Genomic DNA, 13,237 nt, shown 5'->3' on the forward strand with positions numbered 1-13,237 from the left:
ATGGGAAATTCTCAATTTATTTTATCAAATTATCCTACTATGCAATTTTTCAGAAACCAGTTTCAAGATGAGACATAAGAAAACCTTCAGAGAATTAGCAAGTTAGTGCACAAATTAATCATTTTCTGGTCATAGACACAAAGGTAAAAGAAGGCGAAGCATCTCATACCAGTTAATAATGAGCATCCCTTCTTACCACAGATACCCAAATGCATATAGGCAAGGCACATTTTGGCACCACAGCCTATTTCAGTAAAGCCAGACAAAACTGGATGAACGCTCCCCATTTCTAGGGGCTGCAAAAGCCCTTGTAAAAATAGACTTGAGAGCAGATCCATGCAGCAAACAAACTTGTAGGAGTAACTTACTCATCAACATCCAAAAGTGCACTAGTCCTTTACTGAACACAGAAGCATGTTCCCAGAGAGCTTCGAGTTCTGTTTCTAATGGATGTGACGAAGGAAAAATAAATAAGGAGAGGATGTGGTGAGGAAGGATGGATGTGCCTGGATCCCTTACACCACCTGGAGATGTTCAAATATAGTTAATGATATTATAGTAATATTTTCAAAAATAAATCCACCTTGTGTAGGTGAGAAATAGCTACATTGCACACAAAGCAGAGATCCCTGAGCTAGTTAGAAAATCCACACAACACACTGCAAAGCAATGTGGACTTATGCACCTAGGTCTAGAGGAAGTACTGCCACTTTTTCAGCTCATAAATATTGCTTATTAGCTCCCATTCAAGACCATGTGAATGATGGACCATAATTTGCTAGTGTATAACCCTGGAGTTCTGGTTCTCAGGCCTGCACGATGGCTGCCAGATAAGATCTGCTGTTGATATTGTGGATGCAACCAACAACAAAGCATTCCTATTTCGTGCACTAATCTCAAAGAGTACAGAAATCAGGCCATCAGGCCCCACAGCTGAGTTTCCACAGAAAATATGAATCTAACTTTTCTGGACAGATTTTCCATCTGCTGACCCACAGATTTATGATCATAGGATGAAATGTGCCCAATTAAGAAGCACTTGCTTTTTATAATGTTCACGGAAGTGGATATTTCCCATCAGAATAATTCTATTTTCCATATTCCCTTTCTAAGGAAGTAGAAAAAGAATTTTCCTCTCTTAGCTGGTAATTAGCATTAAAATAGTCCACACAGTCGACTAAGTGTGTGGAAACAGCAAAAACCCTCCCAAATACTTTGAAGAGCTAGCAGATAAATATGGAATGTGGGTCTACAGCTTTACAGAGGTAATTAGTTATTCACCATCTCATTCCTGCCATGCCATTTTCCCCATTCCATCTTTCTATACCCAGTTCCCTCTGTGCTATAAAGGGAACTAACTTAAAATCTTGTAGCAACATTTAAAGAGAACAGAACCACTCTGGATTGGGAATGGAAAGAGAGAGCATTTTTTAGGACAGAGCTTAGAGACATCTGCTAGAATATAGTGTAAGAAACTTAACTGTAGACATTAATGGAGTTGACAAAGTTCTGGATATAAATCAGTTGAAAATCCGCAAATCAAAGCAGATGTGCCACTGTTAACTGACAAAGCTTCAAGGAAATTGGGGGTTAAATCATGTGTCTCCTAGTCCCTAATGCTGATTAAAGTTCTCCTAGTAAATTGCAATTTGTTTATCTTGAGGAACTTACATGAGTTGAACTTCGATATGTTCCACTATGAAATCTTACAGAACAGAAAACTCATGCTGATATAAATCAAATCAGGTTAAGAATTGATTTAGTTAAGAATCAGTACTTGGCTGCTGTGCACATAGTTTTAATTTAGTTTGAAGTGCCTGATATCACTTTAACTTAAGCTTATTACAGACTCTACCACTTTAACTAGAGATGAAAGTTTAGATTTCAGTGCTTATGCCATTAACCACTTAAGGCAGATGCCAGTATCAGCACTGACACCACTATCCAGCAGCATCTTATTCAACATCATAATGCATCCCTATACTCCATGTTGGACAGTATCAGCATGATGATTAAAAAAAAAAAACCAACAAAACCCAAACAAAACAAAAACAAATGAAGAAACATTAAAACGAGGTGCTTACCTCACAGGAAATCATTTATACACTCCTTTCAGACACTTCTGACCTTCATTTAACAACAAACACAAGCAGGCTATGTAGAGGAGCCCCAAGATGACCCTATGCATTTAAGAACAGCAACTGTGTTTGTAAAGTTTTATATAATAAAATTAAGATGCTTATCAAAGTCATCTTACAATTGGCAGCAAAAAAAGCAAAAGCCACCACAGCATTGCTAAAATGAATAACAGCTCAAGAGCAAGTACTTCTCCAGGACTGAAGAACAGCTAGGACAGATCCTTAGCTCTGGAGTTCCAGGAGCACAACGTTCTTTGCTTGTCTGAGGAAACACAAGCTACAGAAAACTCAAGGAAATGTGGTTATAGGTCTTATATATCACACAGCTTGTGCCACGGCAGTTGTGGGAAACCATCAGCTTAAGGGTACGTATCTTTGTACTTGCTGGGCTCCAATCTCTGCGACATAGACTGCTCCACTCTTCATGTCTACATCCACAAGGTGTGGTTTGGTTTCATCTGCCATCTGGATTGTTTGGACCATAACACAGTCCCCAATAGAGCCAACCAGTGGTGCTGCCAAGATTGCTAGCCGGTTGATATTCAGCTGAGCTACAATTAGGTATTTGTAATCTGCAGTAAATCTGTGAACGACAGAAAAATATTTTGAACTATGAACTCCACATAACATCTCATGTTAACACAGCCATGCACTTTCAAACAAACAAAACCTCCTTAACAGTCAAGTTTTTGAAGGCTACAACAGACTAAATGCAATGAAACATTGAGAATTAACTTGTAAGCCTTGCCCTATACACTGCTGCTCCTTGAGACAGATTATACTACAATAAAATTATTTAAGACAATCCCTCTTCCTGTAAAAGCTGCAACAGTAAGCTCAACAACACACTACAACTTTAAAATGAAGTTCCCAGTCCTGCACTCAAATCCATGGGGCCATACAAGCCAGGATTTCCCTGTTAAGATACCACTATGCAGTACCTTATGGCCCAGTACGCTATTAGTTAAACTGGTTATTCCTTGTCATCAGGCATTAAACATTAACATTCTAATTCATTAAGAATACATCTTATTTATGTAATTGCATACTTCTAAAAGAACTGTTCAACAATACCTGACAGAATAGGGTCCATCTTCTGCAAAACAGCTGCTCCAAGACCCGAGCCATTCCCCTGTGACTTTGTCAAAAACTTGGATTCTTTTGTTGTCTCTGTCTGCAACCCATACCTGTTAAGAACAAAAATCATGGCTGTTCACAAACAGAACAAATAAAATGCATTAGTTTCTTACACGAGCAAAGTATCCTGTAGTAAAAAAGTACACCTTGGAAGAATGTAGTTTTAAATAGGGAGGTACCTCAGTAAATCTGACTTCCAGATATAAAACAAAACCACCACATAGTTAACATACACAAATTATTTTACACTACTTTAACAGAGATATCAATGCCTTCTCTTCATTTTTGTGGCTGTGGTATGGATATGTTTAGTAGGATTCCCACTCCACAGTGAGGACATATTAATTATTTAATTCTAAAGATACTGATCTGTCACTTGCTAACAATTTGTTTTTCAAAAGGAGTCTCATGTCAATGATCCAGGCTTATGACGACTGCATCTGCAAACACTCTTGATATGCCTAATACTACTCTAAATATCGAGCAACTTAAACACCAAGAGCATTTTCAGCACGTTTTGTTTAATCAGTTTTGTAGAGCTTGTCTCTGTCCCACCCTATGCTAACTGAGTTCACAAACAATGCAAGCTAGCAATACCACTAGACAGTTCCAAGTGAAGGCATCTCTTGTACTACAATCATTGAAATTTTAGCTGTTGACAACCTGTCAGTCTGATAAATAAACTTCATAACAAGGGAGCAATAACTAAGTTCATCTGAGATCTTTCATCATTATTTTAAAGTGACACATTACTACAGCATTCCCTTAAGTTTCTTAGGGATTAACAACTATTTTTAACAGATGCAGATCAACACTATGCTGGCAATAAAATCAGAGCCCATCACAATTGCTGTCTTTGAATGCATATACTCACGGTTACCCTTTAATGTAAAGCAACCATGTGCCTTCCCTTCTCCCTCCCACCCTGCCAGTTTTGGCAGGGGAGTGATTTTTATATATGCTTTTTATTCTGGTTCAGACAGCATCAGCAGAATTAGCTCAAGTCAATGATTTAAGATATTTTAGTCAATCAATTTTCCCCAAAACAGATTAAAGATCTACTACATAATTCCTCTACAAGAGCACAAGCCAGACTAAGATTAACACCTGGCAGAAATAGACTCTTGAATACCTTGAGCTGCATATAGAAAAGGACTGATGTCCACAACCTAGCTAGAGCCTTACTACCATCCTAAGCTTATTTGGAATTTCCAAATAGGAAATTAAATCCCCTGAAAAAACATAAGTTCCTGGGTAGATATTTATTACTGAACATAATTCTCCTGTACTCTCACAATGACAACCTGTTACAAATGGCAGGAAGAACAGTCTGTTGTTACATGGACATTGACAATATAACCACTGGTCAGAAGCCCCGTGTTAACCTTGGAGTCAGCTACTTCAGTAAGACCTGCAGTATGAAACTTCAGCTCATGCCCACCATCACACTGAAAACTGTAACCCCCATAAAATGAACCAGATCACAACAGTTCAATTGAAAAAGAAATGCAGTTTGTTTTGTTCAAATACATGTAAACAAGTCTGTTGGAAGATGAAAAAATTCTCTGTTTATTTTTTACCCGTCCAACAGGATCCACTGTTACACTGTGAGGAATCTTGAACTGACCAATGCCGGTCCCATTTGCTCCAGCCAGCCATATCTCTCTATAATCTAAACAGTGAGAATCATGAAAAATCAAATTTAAAAACAACACACAGTAAGAAAACAATAAATAAACCAGCTTGAAGTCATTCCCTGGCAAAGCTACCTTGAATAAGTTGTAAAAGGTGGCATTTCTAAACTCAGACTTTTTTAACACAGCACTCCAGACACATAAACCCAAGAAATACTGGAACTACTACAATAACTACTGGATTGTTATTCATGGTTTCAGGATTATGGTTACAGAAATGTAGCCACTAGTATACAAGACCCATAGTCTCTGTTAAATACTTTATTAAAAGGGGAAAAAAAATAGTAATAGTTGGATGATTATGATATTCATTTGCTTACTAAACAGATTTTTTACATTTGCTACCTGACAGTTTTGAGTCAGTTTTGCATTTTAAAAATTTACCAATTTGCAAACTAGGTATTAAGAAACCAACCGTTTCATGATAGCAAAAAGGAAAATCTACCTCCTCCACATTTTTCCAACCATAGGCAAGTGCAGACTTCTCACTCACTGCTCTAACCAACACAGGTCATCTAGTCAGAGAATATGAGCAAGCTAATTAGAACACAGAATAATTTAAGTAGAAAAGATCTCCAGACATCATCCAGTCCAATCTGCCTCTCAAAGCAGAACTAGCCTTGATAACAAATCCAAGATCATCCAGACCAACCTGCTTCTCAAAGCAGGACTAACCTTGATAACAAATCCAACTCTGTAGTTAGCTCAGGTTACTCATGAAGTTTTGAGCACCTCCAAGAGTGGAGACTACACACCATCTCTTGACAAACTATTCACTGTCCGATCAGACTCATTGTGAGCCTTTCCCTCCAAAAAATCAAGCTGGAATTGACCCCTCTTTCATCTTTTGCTCAGTGTTCCTCATTCTTCACTATGCATCTCCAAGAAATGTGTGGCTTTCTCTTCTCTGCATTCTCCCATTACCGACTTGAAGACAGCAATATGAATCCTCCTTAGCCTTCTCCCTTGAAGACTGCACAAACTCATTTTATCAGCCTTTTGTTGTTAATGATTAGGAGATTTCTTCTGAAGTGACAAGTAATAAAACAGGACCTGATTCAACAGTCTTCAAACTAATGTTAAATGACAGCTCTACCTGTTTCTCACTTAAAGTATTCTCAAGCTCTGTTATTTAAAATTCAATTGTTGATGGTCAGCTACTGCAGAAGTTCACTTTTCCATACCGTTGGATAGTTTGAGCAATCTGTTATTCATTCCTCCATCTCCATCCACAACATAAATATCTCCACTTTCTTCTACAAAGATGTCTGCTGGTTGATCAAATTGTAGGGGAATCAAACTTGAACCAGCATTACCTGGCGTGCCCAAGATCTGCATAAGTTTACCTGAAGGGCTATACTGCTTCACAGTGTGCCCATATTTCCCTGGATTAAGAAAAACAAACAAAAACATTACAACTGATTACAAAGATTTTCTTTTTTAATCTCCTGCTACTCACAAGTGATATTAATAAATCAAACAGACAAAATTCCATAGTGAGAATATGACTTTGGGTTAGTAAATCCATAGGCTACAATTTTCATCTGTTGTTTTAGGGCCACCAAACCTAGGACAGACAATAAGTCTAGCCAGAACATTTATTTTTCCCCTGATACTTCTCCTGGCAGGGGCGAGGGTAGTGCTTACTAATTTCAGAAGCAGACATAAAGCACAACTCCTAAACCTTCAGAGTGTTTTGTGCAGCACCTAAGAAGTTCGTCCGTGGCAAGAAAAGCACCAATCTACTTCAGAATTGTTCGGAAGACTTAAATGAGTTGTTTAAAGTAGTATCCGCAATGTTAGCATTTTCTTCCCCATCTAATATTTGTCATACCACCACCATGCATACCTGTTCCAACATCTGTGATCCATACTGAACTATCTGTTGCAGTGTTCAATACAAAAATACCATGAGGCATTTCAACTGTATCATTCCAGGAATAAAGGAAATAGCCTTCCTCTGAGAATACAAGTACCTTTGGCACATTGTCTCCCCTCTGAAAAGGCAAAAAAAAAGGTCTATTAAGAAAACATATTAATCAAGTAATCTTATGTTTTGAAAGTCCTCTTTGTAAGTTTTTTAAAACATTTCACAAATTGCAAGAATCTCCTGAAACTGTCTGCTAGATCTCACTTTTTCCAGCTAGAAATGGAAAGAGAGAGAAGGGTCTAAGTTTTCCATGCAAATCCTTCCTCTCATTCTAGAGTTTCAACTTAGATCAAGAGTCCAATTTTCAGAGCAGCCAAGCTCCTGCAGCTATCCTTGTCTTCATTCTGAATTGTGTTTTTACATTCTTGTTGAAAAAGATGACAAGCGTTAACACAGGTATGAAAAACTGTAACTGTACTTATTAGCAGCACTCATATTCAAGTACTCATACTGTGCTTTATAATTAAATCCCACCACTTACCATGGAGAGAATGTTTTATCCGTGACCTAGAGATACCAACACACAGAACTGGGTACAGCAAATAACTGAACTGCAGCTACTGTAACTGGCTAAAGAGCTATGTGGTTTTGATTTCATGGGATAAAAGCTGAATGAGTGGAAGATTCAGCTGCCCCAGAATCACATTTACTTTGCAGTTAAGAGAAGAAGCTACCGTGACTCAGTTAAGTTGGATCATGCATTTACACCACAGAAATTTAATGCTTTTAAAAGCACAAAAGTGTGGTGCCAGAACTGCTTTAAAAATGGATAGAGCAGAGACATCTATACTTATATTTCCACTACTTTTGACAAAATAATTATTCATATATGTACAGACACACGCATAACCCAGTCACTTTAAAGGCAAAAATACACTAGAACAACAAAGAGAGAAACATAATATTCTCACTCACTTGTCCCACATAGACCAAACCATGAAGAGAGTCAACAGCAACACAAAATGTTTGGCCAGTGAAATATTCTGGAATTTTAGGCCAGCCTATGTCCAACTTGTACATCTGTTGCTGTCCCTTCCAAGGGGAGACATAATCAAATGCTTTTAAAATCTGAAAATAGAAAATAAATACCGAATAGTAGATAAATTCCATGATGGTGGGATCAGAAGAACTAGCAGCAGAAAGCAAGCGCGTACTGAAGCATCATAAATCGATTTGTTCAATTTAAATTAAGAAGATAGATTAGAAGAAATTGGCTTGTATCCAGGGTTTTGTAATGCAGATGGGAAAATTTCAACAAACTGGAAATTAGCTAAAGAAATCCTTTGGATTGGAGAGCTCTGGAATTAGAGGGCAAAAAACACACCCTGAAATTTCTTACATTGATGTTGCTATTACTACCTGTAAATCATGCTCCAAACTGAGAAAAATAGTACAGAAGGTTCCAAATGCGACAGAATCAGTAACAACTTCAAGAAGATATGAGAATAAGAAAATCAGAATAAAGGGAATATACAGGTCAGGAAGGAAATCCACATCTTGGAAATGGGGAAGTGTAAGATATCAGGAAAGGCAAAACTTGGGACAATGTATACTTTTTAAAGGATAATGGAAAACAATAATCTTCCTCCTTGTTGTACTATTTTTCCAGCAGAAGAATGGAAGCTAAGCACAGCTGCAAGCAGAGCACTGAAGCTGAACAATCGGGCTAGAACTCAGAAGCAACAAGTGGTGACCCCGAAGGCCCAGGGACATTTAACATTTCTGTTAATTGCCTGGCCAGAAGCAGGGCTAAGTTCATTACACAGAACCACGAACAGCTGCAGAAAGACCAGGCTATCCCGAAGGAAAACCGAGAGTACTCAAGCAGGGAGAAAATCAGACAGCAGGAAGTGCAAAGTTACTTGCCCAGATATCAAGTTCGCCTTCACTTAAGCAGAGCCTATTGCTTGGAAGCCCCTGTAAACGCATCGTCCCGTGTACCATTTATCTCCGAAGGGCTAATAGCTATGATAGAATCGTTAGGGTTGGAAAGGACCTTAAGATCATCTAGTTCCAACCCCCTGCCAAGGGCAGGGACACCTCCCACTAGAACATGTCGCCCAAGGCCCGTAAAGCCACATAACCAACCCTACGCCCAGCGCGCGACGTGAGCCAGAACCGCGGCCCCGTCCCCGCGCTCCCCAAGCGCGCTCCCCAAGCGCACTCCTCCGGACCCTCCCCCGGTACCCGCCTTCGGGCGAGAAGCCGTCACAGAGCACCCCGCGCCGTGCCGCGCCTCGCCCGCCCGCTGAGCCCGCAGCCCACCTGGGAGCCCCAGAGCAAGGCGAGCAGGGACAGCAGCGTGCCAGCCATCACCAGCCACCGCCCCGGCGGCCGCTTCCGCCTCATGCCTGCCGCGCCGCGGAGGGGCGGGCCGCGTTGCCATGGCACCACGTAACTTCCCCGCTCCCCGGGTGGCCCAGGGCAGTGGGGGTGGGATTTCGTCTCTCTTCGTCGCTTCTCCCAGAGCCGGGCTGCGCGGGACCGCGCCTGCTCCGAACCGAGCGGCGGCCGCACGAAGGCAGGGCAGAGAGGGCGCGGTGGTGCCCCGCGGGAGCGCGGGGCCTCGCGGCGTGACGCCTGGGGGCTGGAAGAGGGGCGAGTCCCGCTGGAGCTTCTGCCGCTTCTGAGCAGGCACCGCTGTGGTGACCACCGGGGCCTTCGGCGCCGCGCTCTGATGTCATAGGAGCGCGACGGCGAGCGGCAGGACCGGCGGAGCGGGGTGCTCTGTCGGTGGGTGCGCGGCGCGCCCTCGTTCCTCGCCCGCTGCCCCGCGCTGCCCGGCGGCCGCCCTTCGCAAGCGCGTCGGCCTGTGGCCGCGGGGATCGGAAAGGCGGCGGCGGCGGCGGCGCGGCGAGCTATGGGCTGTGGGGCCGCCGCGCCGGGCCTCGGCGCCGCGTGCTGAGGGAAGCGGCGCGGCGGGGTCGTTCCGAGGGGCCGCGGCTGCTGCCCCTTCCTGCCTCTGCCCCGCCGGGGAGAACGGCCTCGGGGCTTCAGGCGGGCGCGGGTCTGCGCTGTGGCGGCGAGGAGCACCCGGCGGTCCGCCTTTGTCTCTGGCGCTGGGTCCAGCGGTGCAGAGGTGTCAGCGCTAAATTCCCTGAGGCTGGGAAGATCCCAGGCTGCGTTTCCCACCCTGCTGCTTTTTTTTAACATTTTTATTATTATTTTCCTGTGTTCCTAAAGTCTCTTAAGTCTTTGGCCTGGATTTTTTTTATTTTTTTTTTCCCCCCTCCAAGTTTAAGTATCTGCATTGAACGAACTGACCAAGATGGATAAGAAGTCATTTGAAACCGTGCTGGATGAAATTAGAAAGGTAACTTCTCGTTTTGCATGTTAGTTTAACCATTTGATGGTAGAATGTGCCTCTTGGTAAGCACACCAGGTCAGGTGTTTGTGTTCTTTAATAATCACTTCAGGATTTAATAAAGACTAAGTTTCATCTCAGTATGAAGAACTATAATCCTGTGCTGCTGGTGTATCCTGGTTTTTGTGTGTCAGGTGTAGCACTGTAAAGCTGCTGTGAAAACGTGCTCTTTGAAATGTTTTGATTTTTATCGGAAAACTAAGATTGAATGTCCAGGGTGCTACTACTGAGCCAACCACATGTGCTTGGAGAGCGCTCATTTGAAACAAGCACTTGAATAAGTTTATCACAATGCTCACGCTAGATGAGGAAGAAAAGCGAAAATAGCGACTATCTTACTTAGGGGTAGGGGCTGCTTTTGCTTAGCCTGGCTGGAGATGGAGACTTACAAGTATGAGTTGTCCACGTTCTGTAGAATGATTTAGGAGCTAAAACACACAAATAAGTCATGAGAGTGCCAATTTCAAAGCTGCACTCTGCTCTTGTTAGGACCCACATCTTCCTGCAGGATACAAAATCCCAGGTTTTGCTGCGTGCTGTGAACTGTGCTTGTACATCTGTTAAAAACTCACTGAGCAAAATACTGGCTAATTGTGGGAAGCAGAGTTACAAACCTGGGCTTCCTGGTGTCTGGCAGGTCTCATTTCTGCAGAGGCTTGCTTTTAACAGGAAAGCTAGAGGTTATTGGTTGGGGCAGAACCTCAAACACTGGAAGTGGAAAAGGAGTTAGAAAAAAAATCAGAACCTGTGACATTAATGGTTCCTGTCTTGCATGGGAAGTACAAACCTGAGATGACGTGTTTTGCTGTAGTGCAGAGGTAGTCCAGGTGTCACCACAGAACAGTTATATGTCCTGATAGGGCTATCTTGGTGTGAAAATGAAGGGCTTGTTTTGGAGAGGATTGCCTTATGGCAGAAAAGGAATACTTAGCATTTTTGTAATAGGTGGATTTTGTTATGATGGGTTGTCTAGGAGAGGACATTTCCATTATTTGGTCTTGGATGTTATAAAGTTGGGTTTCAGTTCAGCTTCTCTTCAGCATGAGATGCAGGGATGGCTACAGTTGTAGTAGTATTATTTTAGAGCATGCTGAAGTATAAACCACTGTTCACAAAAGCCCCAGGGATGAGTCTTTGTTATCACAACTGCACTTACTAGTATTTTTGCATAAGGTCGTGATCATAAATTCTCCTTTATAAAACAGGTATTTTCCATGCTGTGTAATCAGCTAAAAACGTGATTGCCTAAGAGATTTCATGGTGTGGACTTCTATAGAACCATACAATGGTTTGGGTTGGAAGGGACCTTAAAGATCACCTAGTTTCACACCCCCTGCCATGGGCAGGGATACCTTCCACTAGACCAAGTTGCTCAAGGCCCTGTCCAACCTGAACAAGGCTTTGAACAAAAACACTTCCAGGGATGGGGCAGCCATAGCTTCTTTGGGCAACATGTTCCAGTGCCTCACCACCCTCACAGTGACTAAGAATTTTAATGGAAAATCTGCAGGGAAAAATCAAGAAACAACCTGTACTTCGAGGATCGGTGGTGGGAGGGAGTAGTGTTTCAGATATTACTGCTGCAGTGCAGCCCTTCAGAATATGCTCTGTGGTTACTAAAGACATCAAACAAAAAGATTTCGGCGTGTGATTTTAGGCAATTATGTTTCCTGTATGCTATCTGCCTGTATTCCTGTAAGCCTAACTTACTGTTGCTCTAAGCATCAGTGCTGTGGTGCGGTAGTAATAGCTGTGCTGTTGCAGTGCTCATTTTCCACATGCTTATTTTGTGTCTTTGTTGCTAAGGCTTCATTTCTAGCTCTGTGGTATAACCTTCTTTATTATGTGATTCACAAGTCAGTTGTGTTGGTGTATTCCAGTCCTACAATTAGCAGGAACAGTTATTTAAATGTCTTAATGTGTAGTTTAGCTCCATCTTTCCCCATATATATATTTATGATTATTAACAGAATCAGTATTTTTTTTGGTTTGGGGGGGGGGCTTTTTGTTTGTTTATCCATAAATATACATAGCAGTGCTTTCTGTTTGTGTTCTTATTATAAAATCATTCAGTTCTTGATTTAAGGCAGAAGAGTGACATTTGTTCTGTTAAAGAAGCTGCTATGTGATATACCAGGCTTTTTTTTCCCCAAAATATGTGAAGAGAAGGAAGGGAGAGAAGCAAAAATTAGTATGAAGAGAGAAGTTCAGTGTGTCTGTTAGTGTTGGTGTCTTAATGAGGTACAGAAAGGAAGGGGGTTGTCTCCAACAGGATGCAAGTGAGTTTCTGTGCATCTATGCTGCTCAGAGTCAGGTTGCAGTGGTGGAAAACTTCACGTCTGTCAGCCTGGAGGGACAAGAAAATCAAAGGAAGGATTAGGGCTAGGTTTTAGAGCTATTGGGAAGAAGATAGAAATGGGTGTGTGGGTGAAGCTGGAGGTGATTTCAGAATAAGCATGAGAGCTACCAACAGATGGGGGCCTGGGAAACTGGGGAAGAAAGGTGTTTGCACCAGTCTGGGGCAGAATCCAGCTGTCTTGTACCTGTATTAGTGAGGTATTCTCATACCTGGGTACGAGAAGGCGGAGGAAGCCCTGGCTATTGGAGAGCCCACATGGTTATCAACAAAACTGACTGGCCACTAAGTCAAAAGTGGTGGCCAGTACTGCATTAAACTACTCTGCTTCCTTTGTTTTGTATGATTTCGTACTAAAGTTTGAACCATGGGAAGGTAATGATAAGACAACATCAACCTCTGGAGCAAGCTTTGCTGTATGCTTAATTCTTGATATCCAGTCTCTTCATAAATTCATGGGAGTAGGATGCTTTGCTAATTATTTTTCAGGGAGCATACAAAGATACTGTATGCATAATCATCTGTGTTATCTTGTTTAACATAAATTTGATGTAAACCTTTGAGGAAGAGTGATGATGATGATGTTCCCTCAGTACAGTTTTAACCCCCCCCCCAAAA

General features: G+C 41.9%; 2 protein-coding genes across 5 annotated transcripts in view; one reads left to right on the plus strand and one right to left on the minus strand.

Moving 5' to 3' along the window:
* NHLRC3 (NHL repeat containing 3) lies at positions 1-10,208 on the minus strand. 2 transcript variants are annotated; one of them, XM_030475616.1, is made up of 7 exons: positions 9,165-10,208; positions 7,815-7,967; positions 6,819-6,966; positions 6,154-6,354; positions 4,856-4,947; positions 3,213-3,325; positions 1-2,721 (listed from the first exon to the last, which is right to left on the minus strand). In XM_030475616.1, exons 1-7 carry the CDS (start codon positions 10,050-10,052, stop codon positions 2,493-2,495), a joined length of 1,824 nt encoding a protein of 607 aa, XP_030331476.1. In that variant the 5' UTR covers positions 10,053-10,208; the 3' UTR covers positions 1-2,492. The 2 variants fall into 2 exon arrangements, with proteins under 2 accessions (XP_030331476.1, XP_030331477.1); XM_030475617.1 differs by lacking the exon at positions 6,154-6,354.
* The window catches only part of PROSER1 (proline and serine rich 1), a 20,968-nt gene continuing 17,751 nt past the window's right edge, over positions 10,021-13,237 (plus strand). For all 3 annotated transcript variants that reach the window (XR_003989921.1, XM_030475615.1, XM_030475614.1), the window contains exon 1: positions 10,021-10,212. Coding sequence is in view for 2 of the 3 variants with exons in the window: in XM_030475615.1 (XP_030331475.1) it covers positions 10,168-10,212 (45 nt within the window). In the remaining variant the exon portion in view is untranslated. The remainder of the gene's footprint in view (positions 10,213-13,237) is intronic.

The sequence above is a fragment of the Strigops habroptila genome, chromosome 2 (genome assembly GCF_004027225.2).
Source record: "Strigops habroptila isolate Jane chromosome 2, bStrHab1.2.pri, whole genome shotgun sequence".
In the NCBI taxonomy this organism is placed as follows: Eukaryota; Metazoa; Chordata; class Aves; order Psittaciformes; family Psittacidae; genus Strigops; species Strigops habroptila.

Excerpts from the sequence above, each read along its gene's own strand:
- NHLRC3 (XM_030475616.1), bottom strand. The coding sequence starts at position 10,052 with ATGTTAAAAAAAAGCAGCAGGGTGGGAAACGCAGCCTGGGATCTTCCC. Across the intron at positions 6,967-7,814 it reads GTTTGGTCTATGTGGGACAA|AGGGGAGACAATGTGCCAAA; the intron begins GTGAGTGAGAAT and ends TTGCCTTTTCAG. Across the intron at positions 3,326-4,855 it reads CAGTGGATCCTGTTGGACGG|GTATGGGTTGCAGACAGAGA; the intron begins GTAAAAAATAAA and ends TGTTCTTAACAG.